The sequence below is a fragment of the Lagopus muta genome, chromosome 20, assembly GCF_023343835.1.
Source record: "Lagopus muta isolate bLagMut1 chromosome 20, bLagMut1 primary, whole genome shotgun sequence".
NCBI classification, from domain to species: Eukaryota; Metazoa; Chordata; class Aves; order Galliformes; family Phasianidae; genus Lagopus; species Lagopus muta.
Genome location: NC_064452.1, coordinates 2,150,336 through 2,177,172, shown reverse-complemented (window position 1 = coordinate 2,177,172; position 26,837 = coordinate 2,150,336). Strand labels below are relative to the sequence as shown.

At 45.0% G+C, this 26,837-nt stretch overlaps 1 protein-coding gene across 15 annotated transcripts in view; it reads right to left on the bottom strand.

Annotated features, from left to right (window-relative positions):
• BCAS3 (BCAS3 microtubule associated cell migration factor) overlaps nucleotides 1–26,837 on the bottom strand; it is a 302,474-nt gene that overhangs the window by 100,506 nt on the left and 175,131 nt on the right. The window contains exon 24 of one of the 15 annotated variants that reach the window (XM_048967290.1): nucleotides 115–558. The exons of 12 other annotated variants lie outside the window; for them this stretch is intronic. In XM_048967290.1, coding sequence (XP_048823247.1) covers nucleotides 440–558 — 119 coding nt within the window. In that variant the 3' untranslated portion in view covers nucleotides 115–439. Of the gene's footprint in view, nucleotides 1–114; nucleotides 559–2,729; nucleotides 3,263–25,242; nucleotides 25,953–26,837 lie in introns of those variants that run through there. 2 more of the 15 variants (XM_048967292.1, XM_048967291.1) reach the window with 2 other exon arrangements.

Sequence of the window (26,837 nt, the reverse complement as noted above, 5' to 3'; positions counted from 1 at the left end):
ACAATGAGAACAGCCCACAAAGCAGCAATCCGTTCTTCCGAATCGGTGTTCCTTCCCAGAGCCGTGCCACAACAGCACAGCTCAGGTGAAGTTGCTGTTCTGCACTCTGCTAGGCTCTGCTCTGAATTCCTATGTCTTTCAGGAAAACCCATTTTCTTATGATTTTAAAAGTCTGTTCAAAAATGGCAGCTTTTGAAATCACCCTGCATGAAAAAAGTGGCCTAAGATATTTGATGGCTTCTGAAGAAAACTCCCCCTTGCCTTTCTTTGGAATGCTTGCTAAAAGACATCGTAATTAGCCTGCCAAAAAATCATTACATGCTAAGGAGCACATATAATGAAACTATCAACCGCCTACTGAACTATGAAACATTTATATCTGCCTCACATTAAACTGATTTAATAAATACCACATAGCACAGCAAAAGCTGTGGTCACGTTATTGGGAGGCAGTGAGGCCAGGCTGGGCGCAGGGCTCGGAGATGTGCTGGCAATGGGAGCAGGCTGTGAGCGAGGTGTTGGTGTGATCCCAGCACCACGGGCTGACGGAACGCAGTTCTGTGGTTTTTAAAAAGAAAAAGCGGAATTAAAAATTCAAAAAGGAAGCTATACAGAAACTGGAATGAAATATTAACAACAGACATCAAATTTTGGGAGATGAACTGAGACAATTAAAATGCACTTGTAACTGTAAACGCTCGGTAAATCAAACCCATGTTCTTGGGTAGATTGCCTACTTTAAGCGAAAGATGTACTCTCCTCTTAGCCTTTGCTTCAAGCTTTCCTTCTATGAGAAGTCAAGTAATTATCTTGCCAGGGGAAGGAATTTTCCTCTTCAATACCTTTACATTTGTGTAAAGCAAAATTATACGGCGTGCTGATGTCAGCCCCAAAGGGAAAGCACTCTGGCTGCACAGCACACCCTGCCGAGACCACCTTAAATCCGCCCCGCGCCGCCGGGCTGAGGAGCCGCATGCCCCGACTGCAGCAGGGCCCAGCGCCTGCCTGCTGGGATGAGCTTTATTCACAGGAAATATGAAGAGAAAATTCACGCTCAGCTGCTTAATGAGAGCTGACATCGCATCTCCAGAGAGAAGGAAACTTTGGATGTCAGGCAGGTTAGCATAGGGCAAGCAGACGGTCAATAAAATATTCAATAAAGTACTCTGATATGATAGATCTAATATTGTGGAAAAAGCCAGAAGTCTTTTTTTTAATAAGAAAACAAGTTTAAAACGGTGGTTAAAATGGTCTATGCAATATTAACCTCCTAAAACTTGCAGACTGGGTTTTGAAGTAGAAGGTACAAACAAATAGAAGGGGGAATGTGCAATGCAAGGATGGCTTTTGCAGATGTGCAGAGCAGGTACTTCATAAGTGCACACACAGTTGTTTTTTTTTTACAACATTTCTCCAAAATCATTTTGTAATTACTTTTTCCAAATTAAGGAAAAGAAGAAAAGAGCCTGTACTGACAGCACTGAGATCATGGAGCTCGGTGATCCCTAACTGACTCCCTGTGCATTGCAACCCTGGCAGCAGGGCTGACAGAGGGCTCACCAAGGACACGTTCCTCCTCTGCAGCCCCACAGAGCCCTTGCTTGTCCTAGCAGGATTCCCACCGGGTCTCCTCTCTGCGCAGCACTCTGTGGTAGCTCCTTCACGTCCTGCTTTGGTGACTTCTTAAACATCCCCCCCAGCTGCAATGGCCTCAAGTGCTCGGTAAGAAAACCCTGAAGGATAAAGAAATCAAGGGGCCATATGCAAATCTCCGCAATCATTCTTGTGAAGCTGAATCTCTGAGTTCACATAAAAAGAAAATTAAATCAGGCTCTGGAGTGGCTTGGGAAGAAATACACCAGGAGCTGGATAAAGGTAATGGCGCTCCATTCGGGTGATGCAGACCCACTCGGGTGCCCTCAGCCCCGCGCCCCAAGCTGCCTCTGCAGAGGAACGACGCCGTACCAGCTGAGAACCTCTGAACCCCCTGCAGCACCTCCCGCCTCCAGCTGCAGGAAACACCGCCGTCCCTGCAGCATCACTACAGACGTCACCACAGGAACACGGGAGCACAGGCCTGCGAATCACAGCGCAGGCTGCGGCATGTTTAATTAATAGGGATAAAATCCTTCACCTCACTGAAGGAAGGAAAGCAACATTTCGCTGTCACGTTACATGGCTGCCTGCTCCCCCAGAGGCAGCCAGCACAGCCCAGCAGCCCCAGCTCGACCCTGCTCACCCAGGGGAGGGCTGCCACGCACGGCTCCATCCCTGGGCCCGTCCCAACTCCTGCGGTGATATCTTCATTATAATTTATTTAAACAAGATCTGAGCCACATAGGGTGTGAGGCCACGGCCTTAAGTTGCACCAGGGGACGCTCAGGTTGGATATGAGGAAGAATTTCTTCTCAGGAAGAGCGGTGATGCCGTGGCACAGCTGCCCAGGTTGTGGGGGGTCCCCATTCTCAGAGCTGTTCCAGAGCCAGGGATGTGTGGCACTGAGGGCTGTGCTCAGTGGGCACAGTGCGATGGGTTGGGGGTCTGAGAGGTCTTTTCTGACCTGAACAATTCTGTGATTCTGGGAGAATCAGCAGAAACCGATTTCTTTTTTGATTCAACCCCTTTAATAAGGAGTAACTACCAAACTTCTTTTCTCCTTGGTTCCACCTGGAATTCCTTATTGAAAAGCTAGAGTTGTATTTTTTAATATGTTTACTTTCATACAGCGCTGCAGCAAATGTAGTCCTCTAGCTCCTTCTGCTTTAACCAGTATCAGCTATACAAGCTACAGTCTCTTGCTGAAGGAGAAAAGATGAGGATATGAATCTGTCAAGTTTGGAATATTTTTTCTCTACAGCTCTGTTAAATGACTGAAGACAATAACGCTTCAGTATATTCTGAGAATAGCTCATTTGTTCTTTATTTCAGTGTCACAGAAAAGATTATTTGCAACTATTCACTTCCTTACAAAATATTCAGATTCTTCAATGAAAAGAGTTTCCCACATTGTGTAGCCACCCACACAGCTACATTTGAAAGTGAATGAAAAGCTGTGCTCAACGATGCCGAATGTCAACCTCTCACTGTTCTCCAGCCCAATTGAGCCACTCTTCTTCCGCATCTGCCCAAGGAGAAGTGTTGAACACAAGCTGGATTTTGTTGACCGAGCACAAATGAAGGCAACAAAGGCATCAGATGACTGTGACTGAAGCGATTTCTGATGACTGTAATCTGTGTCTAAAGTTGTTCCATTTCTGGCAAACTAAAAGCAAATTTAAGCTGGTTAGGAATTAATTATAATGTATAACAGATCATAATTACTAACGGGGTACAAAACATTCTCCCTTCTACTTTAAGCTACTGGTGTAAGCTCTGACCAGTTCAAAGGCGATCAGAAGCCAGCAGCACTTACTGACTAGTTAGCGGTCTAGGTGAAGCAGCCTGGTGGTTTAAGTCCACTCCCTAATCATGTGTACCAGCACCATCCTAATTAGCACTCACGGCAGCAATCCCAGCAGAGCAGGGACACTGCCTGCCAGGCATGAAGCTCAGTGCACATGAACCAAATGCCTCAATGAACGTCGATTCCAATCTGTGTCTTTCAACACAGCAAACAACTTGAAATTCAGCTATTTATCTTACAGTGAAGAGCCAGCCCACGTGTGCTGTTGACCTTGGGGTGAGAGATGCCTGCAAAATGCACGCTGCACAGGTAGCTCCTCTGGAGAACAGCAAGATATCCTACTTGCCAACCTATTTAAACCTGAAATACAGCTACAATCTTGTCCTCTCTTGAATGAACATAATTGCTCCTTAGTGTGAACGTGCCTGCAGGTTGGTTCTGACACAGCCTTGAACATTCAGAGCTCCAGCATGTGCCTGCTGTGCATCTGGCAGCCAGGCAAGGAGCCTGTTGCCTCCCCAGCAAACAGGGCAGAAACTGCCCCGAATACACAGGAGTACATCCACAGCGTTCAGGTAACCTGAACACAACAACCCGCCCTACGTCACAAGCTGAGTAAGGCACCGTGCAATTGCACCATCCTTCTGAAAGTCCCTCCTGAGCACAGCACCATGACCTGTCGTCAGCTCTTCAAAAACTCCAGTGCTTCTTCCCCAGTGCTCCTCAAACCCTACTCAGGCATCTCTGCAATCTCAACCCCAATGAGGTGTGAAGGCATAGGCCAACATGGCACTTTTCCCTTCCCGTCATCCCACGTGTCTGCAAAACTGGATCCGTCCGTCCCTCGCTCTGCCCAGCTGTTGGGATCAGCGTGCTGCATCTCCACAACCTGCTGCTCTGCCAGATGCACATCTGCCCTGCACACATCTGCACCGCAGCATCGCCTCCCGGCTCCTTTAAGAGAGGGCTGAGAGATGTCAGAACATGGAAGAAATGCAGGAAGAAAAAAAAGAAAGAGTTGCTCTTCTTTAAGAGCTGGCTGGAATGGAGAGCTATCTTCATAAATAGACAGGAAACAGAAAAGACTAATGTTGGGCAGATGACAGATCTCTGAATTCAGTTAACTGGCCTTCAAGATATGAACTGTTCTATTAAACATAGAGGCATTATGTTGGTCATCCACTTTAAGCCCAAGAGTGATTAAAATGCTGGCAGAAAATAAAAACTGGCTATTGAAGAGCTTGCCCCGAGGTCCTAATTTCAAATCAAATTTTACAGCGCCGCACAGGAACAATGGCAGCCCAGTACTCTAAGTCTTCTTTTTGTCACTTTGTACAAAGAAACCCCCTCAAACTCTCTCAAAGAACAATGGTCCCTCTAGATTCACAACTACGCCAAGAATGGGCTCAAACCATACAAAAACACATTTTAAAAATACATTTTACACTGCCCTTGACATTTGAGATAAATAGAAGCCAATGCATTGAAATTCCAAGTATTTTTTATATCCTTTCACAATGTGAATTTTTTATTTTCCCCAATCTACTTGATCTTTGACATTCTGGCCTCTGCTAAAGAAGGACACAGCAGAGCAGTCAAAGAAATTAATTATGCAGATAATTGCATTTTATTAAAATGATTACCGTAGCAGAGAATCAACAAATGACAGCTACACGAACCTGGCCCCCAGAAGAAATCAAGAAGACACAAACAGTTCATTTGTAATTGAAAAACTTCTCAGCTATTAACATTTAATTATCTGTTACTGATATCCGGCACCAGTTTAATTAGCATTTCTCTATACATCAGGTTTGCCTTTTGGTCACAACTCTTTCCAAAAGTTCTGCCGAGCCGCCTCACGTTCCTACAGCACGGGCTTGTTTGAATTTGGCAGCCTGGATACAGACAGTTGTTTCCTAGCGAACAGCACACAAGACCATATGTTTCAACATTTAAGCAATTTAGAATCAGAGGTATAATTCTGAGTGTCCTTAGCAGAAATTGTATGTTAAATACCCAAAGGATCTGAGCTGTACAAGAGATACAGCCTTTTTTAGCACTTTTCCCATAGCAACAAAACCACCCTACGCTACTTAGATCATATCCTTGAACCACAAGCACGCTGCGAGCGCTGGGAGCCGACTGGAGCCGGCAGCCATCCACGTCCGGGCTGCTGGGCCACAAATGTCTGCCCTTCCCCACACCTACCTCCATCCAGACCCACCCCTACACCTTCGGTAAGGATTGCACCCCGTTTCCTGATTTGCAGACATCTGTTTTGTACAAAGACAGTGACCAACAGCTTCTTTTGCCAACGAAAGCCAAGACCAACGTGCTGCTTGTGTTGCTTTCATCATTTCTGGGACAATTAACGGCACCAGCATCCTGGGGTCAAAGCAAGATGCAGCCAGTGCCTGTCTCCAAAGGGCTATGCCCTTATGCTGCTCCTTTAATGAACTTTAATGTTCCACTTCCCTCAAGCAGGACCGGAACAGTGCAGGACACCTACCTGCCATGGGAGAAACCCATGGGACACAGAGGTGCTCTAAGGCTGTGGGTACCACAGGAATCTGCAAACTTCCACCACTTCCTGATCCTTTTGTCCCACATCACAGTCACTTACTCTTGGATTTTTCACACCACCACTTTACAGGCAACTAAAACAGCAAATAGCTGGAATGTGCCATGCAGGATGCAAGCCTGCCCTGCTGCTGCTGGCAGCCAGGAGCTGGCACTGCTCGTGCTCTGCCCCTGCCTGCTGCAATGAACTCTGCAGTACTTTTTTTATTTTAATTTTCCATCCCATATTAAGTAAGAAAACCAGAGACAGTGCTCAAAAACACTTCCCAACAGCTTTCATTAAAACACTGCCATTAAGTAACAAATATTAAATTACTAATTGCAGTGTCTAGATGTAGAATTTGTTCTCAAAATATCTGTCAGTACGTAAAGGCTGCTTTAGTTTGGTGAATGTTCTGTCTTTCTGTCATTTCCACTTGGCACCTGGTACAGGAATTCACTGCAAACGCATGAGTGATTCTGAGTGATTAAAACAAGCAAGCAAAACCTCCAGAAGTAATTCCATTTGTGGGCATTTCCTTTAACAGCATTAATAATCTAATGCATTTAAAAGGAAGATTTAGAACTACAATTCACTTGTATTTCATAGGATTAAAAATGCAATATATGTAATAAATTCACAGTACCTAAATGCAAACACATCAAGGCATTTTGACAGCATCTGTGTTTGTTGGGAATTACTGCAGTATGGAGACCTTTGTAGGTCACTCAGACTTTGCTTCAATCTACTTCCACGATACAGAATTCCAAGGGAACTTCTATTATTCAGGTAAGTGTGTATGAAAATCTGCATTCAGCTGGATGTGGGTACGGAAAACACTCATAGGACACACAGCTGAGCGCAGGTTTCTCGTCACCAAGTACCTTCATAGTGCAATAATCCATCTTTTGTGGCCCATACACCCAACACATCTTCTGTAAACTTCTTTACCTCCTGTATCACCCATAACAAGTTCACAATAAAATGTTTAATAAAACAGTTCATGTTATTTCCTTACTCTAAAACACCAGAGCGTGAGAACAACGAAGGGATTTCGTATGCTGGAGTCTTATTTCACAGCATGTGTCTCCTATGCTGGAACTAGGAGCATTCTGAGTAGAAAACAACAGGTTAAATGAAGGTATGCTTTAAAGGAGAGAGGGAACGGAGGGCACAGCACCACCAGCACCGGGCATGGAGGAGCCCTGCGTGTGCCCTCCCTTCCCAACCAGCACACAGCATTCTCACCTCCCTTCGGCAGAAATCCCATCCTGACCCTGAGGAACACAGTCCTCCAAACAAGCACATTTCCACGAAACGTATCTCCACTGCAAAAACATTTCATAAAAACATTCCCATCCCATTCCGATTTTAATCTGCACTCCGTTTTCACTCAGTCAATGCAAAGAAGCACTGCAGACAGCAGTCGGGTTTCCCCCTGCAAAGCGCATTGCTTTCCAAGTGCCCAGAGAGCAGCATGAAGTCATGGCGAGTTTTGGGCACACAGGGCAAAAGCAGCACGTATGAAAATTAAGGTCTAACTAAGTAAAATGCCACTGAAGTATTGCTCGACTCCCTGGCTACATCGAATTGTAAGACTAAATAAAGTCCTTACAAGAAAAAAACGCACACCGAGGGAAAAAAAGATTGTTATTTTTAACACTGATAATTTTGTTTAAAAGAAGATTCCTTCCTGTGTTTCATCATTTTACGTTATGTTCTAATATAGAAACTAATGTGGGAAAAAAAGTTCAGAAAAATCCGGGCCCAAAATACTATGGAAAAAAAGAAGCACCAAATGTAAAGGTCCTGCAATATTTGGTATCTTTAGATTTTTCTGCGCTGGTTCACATGACCCCCGCCTTATTTTTAGAAAGGCAGCAGCTCCCTCTTGGACACGGTGCAATACCTTGTACCCAAATGCTGCTCTGCACAAATAAACCACAGAAAGTGTTGACTTAAAAATAAAACATTGGAAAAGGAGAAAGTTTTTTTTTCTCTGCGAAAATTTCCGGAAAAGCTGTAAACAAAGGCAGGTTTGGCTCGGCGGTGGAGCGGCTCTGTTGAGCTGTTGAGGATGGAGAACATATCAAACCTCACAGAGTGAGGAAATGTTTGTAAAACAGTTAGTAAATCACAGGCAGCAAGGTCACCGTGTTTAACAGCGGGAATGACACTCTGCCAAAACCCCAGCTGTGAAAGGGCGCACACACACGCGGGCTCCTGTCTCGCTTACTCCTCTTCAGATCTGATTTTCGATTTTGTAAAAACAACTTTTTCTTTAGGAACAGCAAAAATCGACAGGGTTTCAAACTGGGGACGTCTGCCAGGACTGACACATCCATCCATCACAGCGTCAAGAACCGCCGTTGCTTTACCCAACGGAGGTGAGCTGTGAAAGCGGAGCAGAGATCCCAGTGTGTGCTCAGCTGTGCGCCCACACTCACACACAGGGAAGAAAAGCAGCAAACGTGTGTCTCTGGGAAGTGGCACAGACTGAAGGTGAAACTACACGTTTTTCAGGACACACACTGCAAACCCATGTATGCATACGGGGAGAGTAATTCATCTCATGCCAAAAAACCCAGGAATTATTATTTCAAGTTGAAGAGTTGTCATGAAATCACTTCATAATATGGAGAGATTTATAAATGACTCACCTGCTACTGTGGAAATCAAACATCCTGCGGTGTGTCACTGGCAGGCAGCACAGAGCAGAGGAAGTACTTAAGCACATACTTGACTCCAGCTCCTCGCATGTTTGAAGTTAAGCATGTATGTAAGTGCTTTGTTGGACTGCGGCCTACATGCTGGATAGCCATGATATAAAGAAAAAAATGCCTTCCAAATTAATTCTATATTAAGTGTCTATTATAATGTTGGGCTTTAAATCACAGTTTACGACGAGGTTTCAAACGGCCTCATTCCTCCACTCATTGCATTATGCGTCAGTGTGAGTCAGAATGGGAGACAAAACCTTGGTCTCCTGGGCGGTCCAACGCACTGCACCCACACGGCACTGCTCCCTCCTGCAGGCACAGGACAGCCATGCTGCACTCATACAGCCACAGGAGGTGGGGAATTAAACAGGAAATTATTTTATCAAGGCATCCTCAATGCAAGAGCTACAGTATGACACCACACCGTTAGAGTTTAACGCCAAAGCAGAACACATTCTTGGTTCATATAGCAGGAAAAACCAGGAATACAGAAGGATAGATGTGAGAATTGGCCAAAACAGATGTCCCAGCATCAGAGATTCGTGTGTTGGGGCATCAGTAACCCTGGAGTGCATGCAGGCTCCTTCCTACAAGAAGGAATGCCTTAAGCCATAGTATCTTCACTGGTTTTGTGCTTCAAAACCAAAGGTAGTTACAAAGAAAAGCTATCCTTTGCATAAATATGGAAAAGCACTCAAGAAGAAACCATGAGTGAAGCTTCACTGATAGGGTCTTCATAAGGAAAAAGTAAGTTAAAAGCAAGTGAATAAAACTGAGGGCAACTACTGTACATGTATGTTTATGGCAAGGCACATCATATTCACAGCCACAGAAGTCTGGCTGACCACATCTACCAGTGCATCAGCAGGAAGGGAAAACTCATTCCAGAGGAAATTAAATAAAAAATCCCAAGTCAGGATGGTCAGTTCCTAATTATGTAAACTTGAAAGAGAGTTTAAGCACAGTAGTGTAACTTCAATCGCTTTTACCCATCTCTGTTTTAAGCAGAGACTCCTTAAAGAGAAAATCCTACAGTGAAATGATGGCCCTGACTATTAATTAACCAGTTCTGTGTGTTGCACATTTCCATGTGGCCAATCTTCTGGAAAGGAATTAGTGTTCCATTTTATGGATTCTTCTTTGCTCATTACATGAAGTTTTCAGCATGTCAGCTACCGTACAGTTTATTTTTCAGTCTTTTCTTCTTCTTTGGTATTGCATGCTCAAGTTCTGTTCAGTAATATGGGTCAGTTGTTCTCTGCTGAGCAGTTCAAGGAGATTAAATCAACAATACGTTTTAAACTGCCGGTACATAAGTTAAAATTTACCTCCCTTAATCCATGCAATGTGCTCTAGAGTGGCACTCCAAGAACCAGAGATGTTAATTAACAGACAATACGTTTACCATTTAATTACCAAAAGTTCAAAGGAAAGCTCTTGTTATTATGTTGCCACCTCCTGTTTAATGCACAACCCCTCCTTCCACTTCTGCACGGGACATTTGTGTCTGTACCATCGCTGTAACACTCAGCAGCCCCTTCCAATCCACACTGTTTTAGTCTGCACAAACAGCAATTTATTTGTTACCAATGCAGCGAAAACTGAATGGATAAATGCTTCTGAAGGAACTGACAGAGTCCAGAAATTCACAAGGCCCTGCTGTTACAGGTGGGTGCTCCTCTTTTCACCAGAGCAGGAAGCGTGCATCCTTAGCCCAGCACAGCTTCCCCTCAGACAGAACAGCAGCGTTGCCTGCTTGTTCCTCTAAGCACCGGTTATAAGGGATAACAATTACCACTGCCCCCCCTTGTCTACCCTCCTCACATCCCCTTCCCTCCCTCCCCCCCCCCCCCTACAAACTGTAAGGCAGACTGAGTCCAGAGAAAGGTATTTATTTGACTTGGATTCTGGACCTGAAATTATTCAAGCACATCTCCTGGATGTTACCAATACTTCCTACCAGTTACTTCACTCAACAATGCTTGAAATACTTTACATTTTCTCTCACCTTGCTCTCTGCTTCTATTCAACACTGTAAGTGTCAAGCCAAAAATCACAAAACCATGACAGTAAGTAACCAAATTCACACCAGTGAGTTTCAATATTTGTTCAAACTACTGCTGCTTGTGAGGGTTTGCAGCAACACTGCCATGTAACACTGCCATGCTCAACATTTCTCTTACGGCTACTAAGATTTACAGACAATAAATATTACAGAAGCTTATCTGACTTGTTGTTTTGTAAGCAGAGAGATGCTTCAATGCAAACGGCCTAATGGCTGCTTCAACGTTTGGAGGAAATGCATCCCTCGCTCCTTTCATCCGGTGCACCACCACCCACTGCCTTCAAATTCTTGTCCTATTTAGACTCCCTCGACCCCAGCCAGCTCTGCAGTCTCTGAAGTTTGATTACAGAACTGAAACTTGAAAAAATTAAAATTAACTTTGTCAAGACAGAAACCAAACAGCAACCTTCAGAGGAAACGTCGCTGCTCGCCCTTTAAATTATTGTTTTCTTTCTCTCTGCTGAGCTTTTCTGCTGAGCTCACTGCTTTGCAGGTAGACCCTGGCTCAAGTTTCCCCCTCTAAAATTAACCCGTGGTATCTGGTCTTTGCAAGCACGCTTCAGAAAGACAAGAGTTAAGAGAGAAAAGTCAGAAGTACGAAGCTAGAAACTACAGAAGGAAATCAAGCAGCTTATTAATACTTGTATCAGTTTTTCTTCTTACAATTCCTCTGTTAATCCTTTACGTTACTAAAACCTTCAAAGTAATCTGATTTTAGTATGTGTTCTATTACCCTGCAAGAGTCTCAATTTTCATTAAAAGTCAAACGACAATTTCTGAGTAAAAATGCTGCCAGACAATCTTCATTTCTCCAGTAAATACTTCAGTGGTCGCTGCGAAGCACCTCCAGCTCTCTGACACCCTCTGCCCACGTCTGCCTGACATCAGCACTCCGCTCTCACCCAGGCTGGCCTTATCTCCAGCACAGACTGCTGGCCCGGGCCGGGCCGGGTGGTGTTTCCAATTTCCTTATATAACAAGGCTCTAATGTTGGGCAGGAAGTGGGCAGATACTGAGAAATCAGGGAGGATAAAAGGCACTAGACCCATAACCCCTGGGGTCAAGAGGGTATGACTTCAGGGCCTAGCAGTAAGGTGGAAGGATGTGTTCAGGTAGTTTTAAATTACCTTGTTTTACTGGTCTTTTCCAAGAGGAAGAGAGATAAGATCAAGAGCAGAAGATTAATATTGCATACGTGAATATACTCACAGGGCTAACACGAATATTGCTTCCTTTTCTAACTGTAAGTAGTTGACTGTAAGTTTCAGTCAATGTTCTGAAGCTGAAAAATCACACGACGTCGCTGTGATTTCACATTTGGAAAAACTGCAGTGCAGAAAAGCCATCCAGAAGCTCTCAGTCTGCCCAGGAACAGTTACAGAAGCAAAAGATGAATGTGCAGGACCATGGGGCAGTTTTGTTTTCCATGGACTGGCAAGTGTAGGCACAAGTACAACGAACTGTATGTGGAAATCAGAGCTTTGGCTCTGCATTTAACACGTCTGCAGCAGAAAGAACAGAAATCCTCTCCCCATCACTGATGAAGCAGTGAAGTCCCTGTTTTCAACACGTGTGCTTGAGTCATGACTGCACGATCTGCAAAGCTCCTGCTGGCCATGGGGATGTAGGAGCCACCGTGTGAAATGAACCATCACAGAACAGCAGCTGTAGCACCTGCCTGACACCACCATGTGGATGGCAGTGACACTGAAGGACAGAATGTTTAATGATCAAAAAACCCCAACTTTTTAAAGACTAAAACTAAGAATTTATCACTCTTAGGAAGAAGATGGTAAATAACTGAAATTATGGTACCATCTGAAGAAAGCAGACTCTGAATTTCCAGGGAAATTCCACCTTTGTGGACAGGGTTTTGAACAGATCTCTGCTTAGGATTTGCCTCTGGCTTGACAGCTGAGAACGTGCTGAGAGCAGAATTACAGGTAAAAGCCAATTACAGCAATGTGCTGCAACCGTCAGTTAGAACTCAGAGGCAAAGCCAACCTAACCTTTTGTCTTATCTTCCCTTGGATCTGAATACATTCAGTGCATTTGGTACATGGGGACATGAATGGAGCATAAATCTTCACATGATTCTTCAATCTGTCTACAAATGACCATGTCATTACACATAAACTATTCTATACAATCTATGTGCTTCCCTTTCAAACAGCTAAGGAGTGTATCAGACACCATGGTAAACACAGAAAACCGAGCGTGAATACCAATAAATGCAAGCCTTCCGTCTCGGAAACTCTTCACTTATTTGATTAAGTTAGGTGAAAAACAGAGCAGTCATGCTTGTAGCTTTTCTTCCTTTTTCCTTTCCTCCACTCTTTTTATTCCTAATGCGAATCGGAAGTCTATGTGGAGCAGCCTGGCTAGCCCCAGCCTAACCTCCCCATCTGGAAGGGAACTAACCAGCCTTGGGGCTACTTCCAACCCTTCCCAGCTGTTGGGTTCGGGTTTTTTGTTTTTGCGGGCTTGAGAAAGCATATTTATATAAATGATTGCCATATCCTTTGCCAGCTGTTGACCCTGCTCTTGTCCCGGTTGGGGCATGTTTTTCATTTTTAGCGGCCACAGACTGGAACTGACCCTGACAGAGTCAGCACGCTATGCAAACAGCTTCACGCGCTCTCGCCGGAGCAGACGAGACAATGGGTGCCCAGTGTGAGCCGCCGACCGGTGTTTCCCTTTGGGCGACTGTCACAGGGCCCAGGGCTGGAAGCGCCGCTTTGGAAAAATAAATGCTGAGATTCACAGTGCTGGCGGGAGGCTTCCTGCCCCGTCCAGCAGCAGCGGGGGCTCAGACAGAGCTCCTCTCAGCCCAAAGGCCAACAGGAGCACAGGCCAAGGCGCCTTCTCTGGGCCACGTCTCATGTCAGGTAGCAGAAAGTTTCTGCACTGAACTGACGTAAGTTTGCAGAGCTGTGTTCCTCGACCTGCGTTTCCTCCTGCGGAACGAGGAGCTGATCAGCCTTCACCAAAACCTTTGATAAAAATAGTAGTTAAATCATCCACTAAAATAATAACAATAAAAAAATCAATAGTGACCTACAGCAATAAAGTTTTCAGATCGATACCTCTGACAAGGAAAACTGCTTTCTCTGTATCCCAGAGCGCTCACATGCAGGATGCTGAACTCTCCCTTCCCTGCCGGTCACCTGTAGCTGTGAGGAGCTCTGAGCTGCACAGAGAAGGTCTGTGTGAGAGGGAATGCTCCTCACCAACGCTTCTAAGGAAAACACAGCTCCGAATGCTCCCTCATTAACTGATACTGCTGAAGTTAAATGGGACACAGACAATGAGCCGCAGCCCTTACAACTTTCATAAGCATTATCAGGTTTTTTGATAGTAAGTAGAGGTGGCGTTTGTGTTCTGTTTAGTATGCAGAAGAGCCTCATTTTATTCTCAATGCACAGATTTAATTAAAAATAAATTTACTGTTAACGCTTAAAGTGGTGCCAAGATTATCCAAACAGAAGGTTTATGATACTTAATAATTGATAAGAGGAGGGAAGTTCACAGATTGCGACTGATTATTATTTAGTGGGTCTGTTTGCAAAGGTGAAGGTGGCACTGCAGCCAGCCAAAAGGAAAAAAATCCTTTCTGTTATAACCAGTGTGCTCAGAAAAATGTGCCTCCAGCAAACGCTTTCCAGAAGCGTTTGGAAGGAAGCAGATTACAGATCATGACAGACTCACTGTTACTTTGAGTAACAGAGGGCATTCCAAGTGTTTTCTACAGCATCAGTCTCAGTGCAGTTCTGCCCAAAGGAGCTTTATTTACACACGTATTTTTGTTATTACTGTAATTTTTAATACCGGCACGCACAGATCAGCTCCTGTAAGGCAGCGATTCTCAGCTTGGATTTCAAACCAGCTTTAGCACGATGTGCCAGAAATTTCCACAAGTGCTGAGAGAATTAACTGATGGGATCTTTGAAGCCTCTCTATCCCAGATTAACTAATGAAAAATCTGTGAAATCACAGTTCAATCTTCTTTTTTCTGTGGCTAGCCGTGTTTGCAGCGGTTGGGATGACAAGATGCTCCCAAGCCATCTGGCCCCTCGCGCAGGATTTGATTCAGAAAATTAATAGCAACACCACGGGTGTGCACACATTGCCACAATCCAGCAACGCGGCCCTGTTACACAACGGATGTGTGAGGGCTGCTGCCTGGTGCTGCTGTCAGCCGTGCCTCCATCACAGCCCACGCTGCCCCAACTGTGGGGAGAAACACCCGACCTGGGCACCCCCCTCAGAACAAAAAGGGAAAAATGTTTGTCTACTTTCATGTATTATGCAAATGTAATATCTATAAGTAATGTGGCTTTGTCCTCTTGTTGGTGCTATCCAGCCTTTATGGGCCTACAAATTCCATTTGCTCTTTCATACTGCACACGTTCTCACATGAGCAAAGGATGCATGAGAGGCAGACAGCACGTCCTGTGCACAGCTCTAACTCAGAACACCAAAAGGGCAGGACGGGGGGGTGCAAAGGTGGCTTCAGACAACTTCACTGAGTAACTCAGAAAACCCACGATTCTGTATGGAAAAGCAGGAAAGCTGTTCAGCAGGAGCACTGCTTGCCAGAAGCAACTTATGGTTAAAAGAAACTTCTATGAATTATCTATGTTAGATAAATTGTGTATTAAAATGTTACTTTAAAAGATTATTTTAGTTTGGTTCAAGATGAACATCTTACTATATTTTACATAATTCAAAGCTCATTCCATTAAAATTCATTAGATCTGTGTATTCAAATCCACAAGGTATCTTTGGAAACACTAAGCTAATGTGTTTAACTGCAACTGTAAATTTTCAGCTTTCTTGAAAGGGTTCTAAACAGAGTATTTTGGTGCAGCAACAGCGCATGGCAGGGAGGCAATGGGAGAACTGAGAGAAGGATGGAGCAGGGGGACTGCAGGCAGGTACATTAACAGCCAGAGCAAAGAGATGTTCAGGACTGTACACGATTCAAAACACAGTGTAAGTTGTAAATACAGGCAACGTTAATGGGAACAGTTTTGTCACTTTTAACAGCACTGGTGGATTTCATTACTGTGGTAACACGCTGCAATACGTATGTGAAGCCCTGCATGGCTTTTTGGTTATGAATTTTGAACTGGCTTCCAGAAAGCAGAGTATATAAAGAACATAACAAAAAAGTCACTTTGGCTTTTGAGCATTAAAAGTAAAAGCTTCTCCAAAGGGCAGGAAGGTGAAGGCTCTGGGAGGAATACCCTTCTCCCTCACACCCAGCAGCTGCAGTGCGTGTGCTCAGCAAGGAGCAGGGAGCCGTGCTGCAGGATGGAGCTGTAGTGCAGGATGGAGCTGTAGTGCAGGATGGAGCTGTAGTGCAGGATGCAGCAGTGCTGCAGGATGGAGCAGTGCAGCACGCCGTCCCCATGGGGCGCAGAGCAGCACCCCGGGGAGCTGCTTCTCAGCAGCAGGTCCTGCAATGTGCTGCACTGCGTGCCCGTGTTCCTCCTGCACACTGTGACTCCAGGCTCTCCTCGAGAGCCCAGGTCTGTGTGTTCCTGAAAGCCCTGACAGAAGTGGAAAACCCTCTGAGTGTGAAAGAGAAGCTGTGCACTTTTCTCAGTGCCTCCTCTACCTCGGCGGCCGCAGTTCACATTTCAGACCCTGCTGCCACCAATCCTTTTTATTTTGTGATGAGTCGGCTCGGCCAGACCCAGCTCTAGCCAAAGCCAATGGAAAACTCCCACTGCTTCCAAGCAGGCGGGAATTCAGCCCTAATAGTTTAAAATTTGGTGCAAAGCAAAACCCCAGGAAACCCCAAGAAGAGATGAAGATACAAAATCTCAGACTCTTTTTCCCCCTCCCCTACAGGAACACCCAAACTCAAATCCTAGCAAGTAGCTCACAGCCACATTACCCCGAAGTTTCACAAAGTCCCGAAGGCCCCGGCGCGCACAGGGCTGCAATGCCGCTGCCAGCCCTGGGTTAACAGCCGATGACCCTTCCCATTCCTAACCCCGAGCGCTGACCTCCTGACCCACCCCTGGTGCCGGTGTTTATAAGCATGTTGCCACTGGTGTAAATAAAAAAGGAACACAATGTGCTGAAATTGTTACTGGTGATGACAACCGACACACATTTTACACTGCCAGTGGGCAAAAACATCAATAAATAACTCCAAATCTGTTGTTAATGTGTTTAGAGCTTCTTGCACTGATCGTGTCATTTTCGTTGGTTTTCCTCTTTTCCTCTTCACGGATCTTTATGGGACAAACAGAAAGCTTCCAACAAGGAAACCAGCCAAAAATAAGTCAGCCTGTGGATAAGGGTTAGTGGTAGCACTGCACAGCAGCCAGAATTTCCACCTTCCAACAGACTCCAAAACAGTGTGAAAATCCACCACAACACACGGCAAACTGAATGGCACACTGAAAATCCTGCAGGTAAGAAAAGCACACGGCTCCTGGTGCAACACAGCACGGGCTGTGAGAGCTGCTGTCCTCCTGCAGCCCGCAGGGATCCACAAGAAGCCAACTGTATGATAAATTACCTTTTTGGAAGAGTAAAAACTTCTGACATAAAAATAGTGGAGGAGACAGAAAGGACAGACCCTAACTGCTCACTTTTTGTTTTAAAACTAAGTTCCATGTCTTGTTTTGATTTCTAACTCAATAATCTGTTTCTAGAAGAAGAACATCAGAATGTAAGAAGTTCCCCAAGTGCTATTATCAGCCATATGCTGGGCCTGGTGCCTGCCTGGTTCTGCTTCTAACATGCTGAATCTTTTTCATTTTAATGGTGAACAGATAAAATCTATGTTTTGTTGTTTGCTGCGTCTACAATTCAATGAGACAAAAGGTACACGAGTGTGTCTGCAAAATGAACAAGTTATAAAAATGATTATAGTAGATGTAACAGCCTATAAAACATGATCAAATAATGGTCATCTCTCTTTCTCAAGAAGAAAAATTTGATTACGTGTAATTGCAAAATCTAATTTATATTCTCCTACTTCCAATTTAAATTTCCACTTTTATGAAATATTCTCTGCTTCAAAGTTGTGCATGTGTAAAAGATGCTTTGACATGCTTCTAATTGATTCGTTTTACACTATCGAAAGGATAACAGTGATTTGCAGAAGAATTTTTTTCTGTCTTGCACACATCTCTCATTTGCCCATCTTAATTCAATTAAAGGAAGTAAGGACGGTTTGACCGATGAATGAACCATATTTTAACTGAGGACATTTCTATGTAAACTGGAGTAAACCAACCACTAATTCTCAGCCAGTTACTTCCGATCTGCAACTTTTATTTTGAAAGGTCACGGCATGGTCACAGAAAAGAAAGAGGATATTAAATGCTGGCAACTATTTTATAATGGTGCAAAACTATTCTACAAAATGCTGGCAAGAATTCCATAGTAGTGCAGAACTTCAGGCTGGCATCAAAAGCCAAAGGCTTTAAATTCAGGAGCGATTTATGCGCAGACATTCTGTGTTTAGCCCCAGCTCGGTGTAGCTGAAGTTAAAAGCAACCCCTCTTTGCATGTGGCACTGAAATGCTTTGTGTAAAGACAAGGTGCAACGTATGGGCTGTGCTCTGCAGCTGTCCTGGGTCAGCACCTGCGTGTCTCCACACTAATCAATACTTATGAGTTCTGCTGTGAACTGCAGGGTAACCTTCACATTTGAGTTGCAGCCTCCATGCTGACCTGGAATACCCAGGAATACCAGTGTATATATTTAAAGGCAGCAAAGAGGTTAAAAGTGGAACAGAAGCAAGAATCTTCAGCTTCAATGCTTAATTTAAACACGCTCTATTATTTTCCTAGCATCTAGAGGAGATGGTGTCATCCACCTTGTACACATCAAGAAAGTTGTGAAGATAACGAGGGCATTTGTTTCCACGTCAAGGAGGAAAGTTCTCCATCCTCAGCCTCTCCCCACATGTGAGCCTTCTGCTCCTGCACTGGAAAGCAGGGGGAGAAATCACAGCACAGAGCTGACCAGCCTCATGCAGGCAGGCAGGGTGCGGGGAGCGCTGGCTGTGTCAGCACCTCCTGTGAAGTACTGTCAGACAAAGATGACCACTGGAGGAGAAATATGAATTAACATGATAGGCTGCCTATCACCTGCAGAATCAAACCCTTTGCACCTTCTGGACACTGCACTTAACCTCACTGCTTAACAGGAGAGGTGCTACAGTAGATAACGGAGGAGGGAACATTACAGTAAGGATCATTTTTTAGGCAATACTTGCTGACAGCATGCTGAAATGAGGGTAAACACATGCCTACTGTCTCAAAACAGCAGCAAAGGCTGAACTTTTATTAAATAAACATGGCAACAACCTCACAGAAGCCCAGGGGCGAGATGCTCTGGCAGCAGTGAGGTGAGGATGATGAGGAATGCCCTTGGTGTGAAGGCTGCCTGAACCCAGCTGGTCACGGAGCGCAGGGGCTGGAGGCTGAATGCCCGCTGCAGAGCAGGGCACATCAGCACCCATTGCACACCTGTGGAACAGCCATATCAGAGATGAAAAAGAACTGAATGTGCTAACCCTGCCTATCAGGAAGGCCCCAAACCTGTCCTGCTCATGGTCACTGCAGATCCCTGACAGTCCGTCCCGCTCCCATTCCACCTGACAGTACATCAGCAGCACAACAGCTCTGCTTCACTTCAAAAACACGGCTGCAGTTTGTGTCATTTTTCTCTGCCTGCGAGCCTCCTGGATGCCAGAAGTCCTCCAGCAAGCTGGGGGGCACAGAGCAGAGCCAGGGGCACTTCCAACCGGCCACCAGAGAAATGCACAAATTCCGAGTGGGAGAGGCACACAGCTGCTCTGTTTTTCAGATACAAGAAGGGAATAAAAGACACGTGGCATTCTCCCAGAACACTTTTTTTGAAAGAGGACTGTCTCACCTCAGCCAAGGGTGGTAGTTTTGCTCTTTTTAGAGCAGTGGTCTTAGTTACTCGTCCTATTACAAATACTGAGGGTAGAAGTGAACGCAACCCATTTTCATCAGGTTGGTGTTTGTACTCCTGCAGAAAAACTGGTTGCTGAAAATACAAAAACCCCAACAGTTTTTATACCCCTCTCTTCAGCACCCAGCCACAGCCTCCTTCCCTTCCAAAGCCCCCACTGGCACCTGCATAGCACAGAGGCTGGAGCAGACCCTGCTCACGTCATGCAGTGCCCAGCCCTGGGCAGCAGCTGCTCTGGGTGCAGGGACATCACTCACCATGTAGCATACCCAGGGGTTGTGCTGCAGGGGCCTGCTCCAGCCAACAGCTCACAGCAGCCCCCGTTCACGTCCAGCACAACGACTACCAGCACTAATGTGTTTAAGTGAGAAGAACCAGCACTGTTTAGCAGGTGACAGAAGCATGAAGGTTCTGTGAATGCAAAGGGAGAACGTGGCTAGAGCCAGCCAGAAGGCACTACTTTCAGCTGTAAGGAGACACCGCACCAATGAAGGAGGCCAACGCTGCCCCTCACATCAAGCACAGACAGCACAAAGCTGTGCCATGCTCCTCGTGGGGGAGGGAGGCAGAAGAGGGCTCTTCATCTTGGTTGGCGCAGTCCATAAGGGACAGCAGCTCATACAGCGGGTAAGAGTTATTCCCATTTGTGAGTTTTTCCTGGAGCGAGAGCAAACTTCACTAAATATTCCTGCCTGCCTCTGTGTGCACAGAACGCCCGGCGCACATAAATCTGGAGTGCTATTACTCTTAGAGGACCGGGAATTACACACTGAGGGCCGCACAGGAACGGCCGCCGTCCCCCCACTGCTGCTGGGCCAGGCACAAGGCACCCTTGGCACACGGAGCACCAGCACAGCCCCGTGCCCCGCGCGGTGGCAGTGGGACCGCACCTCCAACCCTGCCGTGCCACGTGTTAATGACCTCGCAGCAGCAGACAGATCCAGTCCTTCTGCTTTTCTTTCTCACTGAATGATTTCCCTAAAGCCAGAGCTGGGCAAAATGCCACTAATGCTGCCGTAAAACTCCCGCTGTGTTAGGAGGGAGGCAGGCGACTGAGGGTTAGGAGGTAATCAAGCTTACAGATTAAGGCTCGCTAAAGCTACAAGATCAGCACAGCTCGGGGTGTTTATTAACTCTTTGAAAACCACAATGTATGACTGTGTATCACACGCACATAAAGGACGTTTTCTAACAAGAGCTGACAGCTGAACTGTTTTGCAAGATTAATTCTAATTTGTGCCAAGCCGGGAATACAGAAGAAGCACTCTTTAAATCTATTTGGATCGATTTCATTTTAAAACGTACCTCAAACTACGAGACTGCACAAGCAAAAACCTCCCAAGAATTACGGAGAAGTAAAATTTGCTAATTATTCTTCCACTCAAAAACGTCGCCTTTAAATTAAGCAGCAATCTGGAAGTCACTGAGTGAAAAGCACCTCTGCCCCCTCAGCAAGTTAAAGCCCTGACAACGGAGTGACTCGTTTTCAGCAGTGCAGAATGGGTTAATTTCTGAATATAAAATGAGGTTGCCACAATCTGGGTGTTTTTTGTTTTGTTTTGTTTGTAACACAAAGCAAAATATACTCTACAGATGCTTGATTAAAATGCAACAGCTGTTTATGGCGGTGCATTTTCCGCTAATTTACTGGGGCAGATTTTTCAAGGAGCCTCGTTTGATTGCATCTTCATTTGCATACACATTCACACAGAGCTGCCGGCCCAGTTGTCCCCGGCTTGGGTACAATTTCAGGTTTCAATGCACTCCAATACAACCAAGCAGCCCACGGCCATAGGAAGAGCAGCTTCAGGAGCGCAGTGTCACACCTCTGCCCCACGATCCGACCTGCACCTCGTACGGATTTGCGCCTCGCTCCAGCAATTCCCTCCTATGGCACTGCACACAACCAGTATCTAATCTGCTCCTCACATCTGTCTGGCTAGGCCTGGTGCCTTTTTTATTATTTCCCTTTTGTTTATTTGATCTACTGCATTCCTTAAGCTTGATGACTAATCCAAATTATTAACAAATACAAAAGGGTTTATGTAAATTATTATGATGAACAAAAACAAATCACAATTACAACGTCGTTAAGTGAATTAGACAACAATGACTACAGCTTCCCTATCATAGATTGAGGCGGATGAATTTGAACTTTATTGACAGTAGCAGCAGAAAGCCTTAATCACTGAGCACCAGCACAGTCTGGTTTTCATAGGGTAATGACCCATCTATATATTGATAACAAGGGTCTCATTCATCATAATTCATATTAAAAAAACCTCTTGCAAAACTAATGGAGGGAACGTGTGAAAAGTGATTGGATGGGTAAAACTGTACGGGGCTGGAAAGGCCTTAATTGATTTTATTGTGCTGTGTCTAAGCCTCCTCGCACAGTACATCAGATCTGTATCTAACTGCATTTCAATTGATTTTCACTGATATGGCTAGGGCTTAAGACTAAACTAATAAAAGGATGAAAGACTTCGTAATACAGATTTTGAAAATAACGTGCACACGTGATTTCTATGGAATAAAATTGTATGCCATGTGTTTGTCTTAGCAAAGTGGCTACAACCAAATGTAATAGAAAAAAATGCAACTAATGTGAAGAACGCTGATCGGGACGAGGAAGGGAGAGAAAGAAGGGGAAATAAGGAAAAAATGTCCCTTGGCTAAAATCAGGTTGATTGTAAGCAGACCTGACTTCAATGGAGTTGTACCTGCTCACATTAGGGGTGATTTTGACTGATATCTCAAACTTGATTGAACGCGATTGTAATTCACTTCAGATGCAGGTTCGTTCTCCACAGCTGTAAATAACGAGCCATACATATTCTGCATTTCAACTACATGTCCTGGTAAAGTTACCTGAAGCTAAGGAGTCGGTTCCTCATTGCCTCTGTACGACTGCATTCCTGGACCTTTACAACACAGAAATGTAACCTGTGGCAGTAACATTATGAGAGATACATCACTGCCTCTAATTTCTTTTGCACGCTTTAGAAAACAGCTTATTCAAGCCCCAGAACATTGTTGAATTGGGCTCCCTATCAAAAAGTCACCATCAAGCTGAAAAAGGAATCAGGTGCAGATAAAATCTGATACACAGTCTGAGTAATGGACCATATAAGCAACAGGTTCAACTAGAAGGGAACACAGACTAAATGGAAAGATTTGTATACACAGAAAAATCTAAAATTGGGGAAACCTCTTCAAAACAACGGAATTTCATTTTTTTTTCTGCCAATATACTCTGCCATCATTTGCTAATACAATTGCAAACGACACTACCTGCTAGTCAGATGGCTTGTAACATCTGCATAACAAATGATAATGTATAAGACTTGTTCTGGTTTTGTGCTCCTTCACCAGGCTCGGTGTTGATAATCTCCAAAGCACACCCATGATTCTTTAAATTAAACATAAGAATCTTGTCTCACAGTACAGCTAGGTTATCCATGTGTAAGAGCCCAAGCCAAGTAATTACACATCCGCTCAAAGGATTAGACACATAAGATTTCTTTAAATTTTTAATAAAACTGCACAGCTGTTGCAGGAAAAAAAAACTCTTTTGTTCTAGATTTTTTAAAACCATTAAGCTCAAAGTGATTCACAGTTATGCTTCAAGAAAAGTCCTTTCCAAGTATTTCTGTTAGGCACTTTTTTTAGTAGATTTAACATCAGTTTAACCTCATGGCGACAGACTCAAATCAGGGATAACCTAAAGGGAAGAGATCTGGGCGAGTTTGAAAGAACATTGCTCTGCAATGAACAGAACACCTGCAGATGCATTTAACTCAGCAGTACAACTGCCCGCAGTGCAGCTCAGCCCAGGCAGCTGTGCTGCCCTGCATGCTGCCCACGAGACACGGCAGGCTGCCACCTCTGTGCTGCCACCTCTGTGCTGCCACCTCTGTGCTGCCATGCCATGGGACACAGCAAGCACGGGCCTGCTGACCAACGTCAATGGAAAGAACCAAACCAGACACAGTGAGGGTGGACTGTGCAGAAGAGAGGGAGGACTCCATTCAACAAAGGACAAAGACATACGAGCAGAAAGTGCAAGGTCAGGAATGTGAAATGTGAGTGCCCAGCAGTCAGACAAGACGGGGCAGAGTCCTGCTGCTATGGGAAGGAGACGGGGCAGCCGTGGGCAGAAGCAGCACGGCTCTAGCACCCAACATCACACACACGCAGAAATATCCTGCTGTTCAGCACAGCGTTGTCACTTCAAGCCTATGTGCTGATCACTTGTGGGCAGACTGGAAGCCTGAAAGTCAAAGGGGATGCAAAGCAGCAAGATGAGGGGAACAGGAAGCCTGGCTCCTCCAGGGAAAGCTTTCTGCCATTTCAATTGCAAGCCAGCACATCAGGGACACCAACATCAGGGAACGAAAAACTATCTGAGTCGAATGGCAGCAGCAGCACAGCGCCAGGTGCTCCTCTGAAGGGCTCAGGCACAGCTGTGGGACGGGGCAGGGTGGGATCTCACCTCACTGACAGGGCTCTGACTTTGTACTGTGGTGTAAATCTGCCACCGCAGAGCTGTCGCAATAATATGCAATATTACTGAACAACCAATGGAGAGGATTTACAAGATAAACTATGGTATGCAGCTATATTTACAATGAATCTAAATCCCTAAAGATTTTAATGAACTGCAGCTGACCTTGATCAGTGATTCAAAGCCCAGAACAGCTTCTACTCTCTCACACATTACTAACCTTTGCTACAACATTTATCAATTTACCTTCTTGATCTCTCAAGCAGGTCATGTTTTCTAATCAGCCACCAGCTCAAAGACCTACATCCCAATTAAATTACTGAATGAAGACATGCTGGAATGCAGGCTTCGTTTGAAAGAATTAGCACTAAGCACGCCTAAGGAGTGGATTCACCAAGCCTCAACTGATTCTCTGCACTTGAACTGATTTTCTAAACATTTCTATGTCACATGCTGCTCAGAGTTGCAATTGTTAATGCTATCCCTGAAATAGTTTCCCTGTATGTTTTTGTTTTTCCTTCCCCAAGTGCTCTGTATGTTTCTTTGCCTGAATGCTGACCTGAGCTTTACGTCACCCACCTGGTGGCTGTGAGCTTGTTGGGCCGCTGCGTGGCTGAAATCTTCGTTACACAAACCTACACAGATGGTTATTATTAAAGTCACTTCACAGACTTAAAACTGCTCACACTTGAAGTGAGATGCTTATTAAGATGTCCACAAGATCTGAGCCTAATTTTTCCCTCTTTCAACACAGCAAGCGTATTTATGCCGCTATGGAAGAAAGAGCTCGAGGTGCAGCCACAGGGCCCCTCAGGACGGGGCCCCAAGGAGCTGTGAGGGAGCAGGCCGGGGGTACAGCCGTGCTGTGGGGGCAGCCCTGCCCGGCCAACGTGACAGCAGCCTGCGGGCAGGGCCCTGCTTTGAAAGGCAGGCCGTGGGACTCGCAGCCAGGCCAGGAGCCGGCGCTGACAGGGCGGTGGTGCACAGCAGCCCCACACAGTAGCTGGACGCTTCCTGGATGCGATGCACATGTTGGGAATGAGTGAGTGCACCCAGCATGTGCTCGGCCTCGCTGGATTGCTACAGGAATACCATGCATGCTGCTGCTGTTAATAGAGCACGCTGCAAACCCACGTAAAGGTACGGAAGGACCTGACATATTTATACCTATCTTCTTGTTTTTCTTTTTTCAGTCACTTACAGGATTACTAAGCAGTAATGGAAAGTACCCACAAGTACATAGCAATTCCCAAGACATACATAATCAAATCATATTTATAGTCACAAAGACAGTTAATGTGTAACCCCATGCAGCAATAACACCTAGAAACAACACCATCACCTTTCCTGACTGCAATTATCTGTGAAACAAAGTTTTAGTATAGCAAAATTATTGTTTCAAAATACACAAAACAAGTAAAATACAGTGAATTCTGATATTGAAACTGTGCCTACACTAAAGCCAATTGATTTCCTTGTTTCATCACAGCCCAATGCCTTCAAGATTAACTTGCTAAGATTTCTGGCCCCGCATTCATCCTTCTGCACATGCCAATTAATTGCCCACTTACATATATATTTTTCTGCAATGGTTATGGCAAAGACGATTTCCCAACAGCAATGCAAGGGCTCTACCGAGGGTAGCAGTTCAGGACCTCTTCACTTAAGGAGTGCTTCAAGGTACACATGCCCTGTAGGCACTGTATTTTGATGACCTCTATCACTGCAAAATAAAAAAACATTGCAAAACCAGATCCGTGACACCTGTATGAAAATACTACTTGGACCAGGTCTAATTTATTTGTTGGCAGAGAACAGCTACTGGGCTTCATATAAAGTTCAACAGAAAAACATGTAATAGAGATATCTAGAATCATAACTGCAATAAAACAAGCTCTACATTTATCTGGCTGTTAAATGCAACTCTACATTTATTAGTAAAAAGGAATCAAATCTGGTTACGGCGTAAAACATCTCCCCTGCCCCTGGAGAGCAAACACCATCCATCATCACTGCCCGCGGCCACGCTGGGTGCATCGGCCTGCCCACAACCCAGGGCACACAGAGCAGAGCTCCGGACCCCAGGAACGCAGAGCAGCGCTCCCAACCCTACGAACAGAGAGCAGAACCCCGCTGCCCACAGCCCCCAGCTGCCCAGCTTCACCACTCTTATTACTTTTAAATGAAGACATCATTACATGCTGAATACTGTTCCTAATTGTACACATCTTCCCTAATTAAGAATTCATAAGAGCAAGAGGGTTTCCTTGGTGAGGGCTCCAAAATGTTCCTTCTGCACTGAGCTCAGTACAGCTGCTACCGACAGCACCGAAAATGAAATAACTTTCCCACCCTAACGCGGCCACGCGCCTCCCGCTAGGCTGTGACCTAATTGAGACTTTTGATCTTAGCTTTTTAGAAATGTTATTCTTCTTAGCCTGTAAAACATTTTAACTACAGATCTGCAATCGCTGCTGAAAGCCACAGGGAATTAAAAAAAAAAAAAAAAAAAAAAAAGAGGGGGGAAAAAAGTCAGTTTATCAAAGTCACTGGAAATACAAGGTATTAATTACGCTAAATGAAGAAATATGGGCAGTTGGTTACTTTT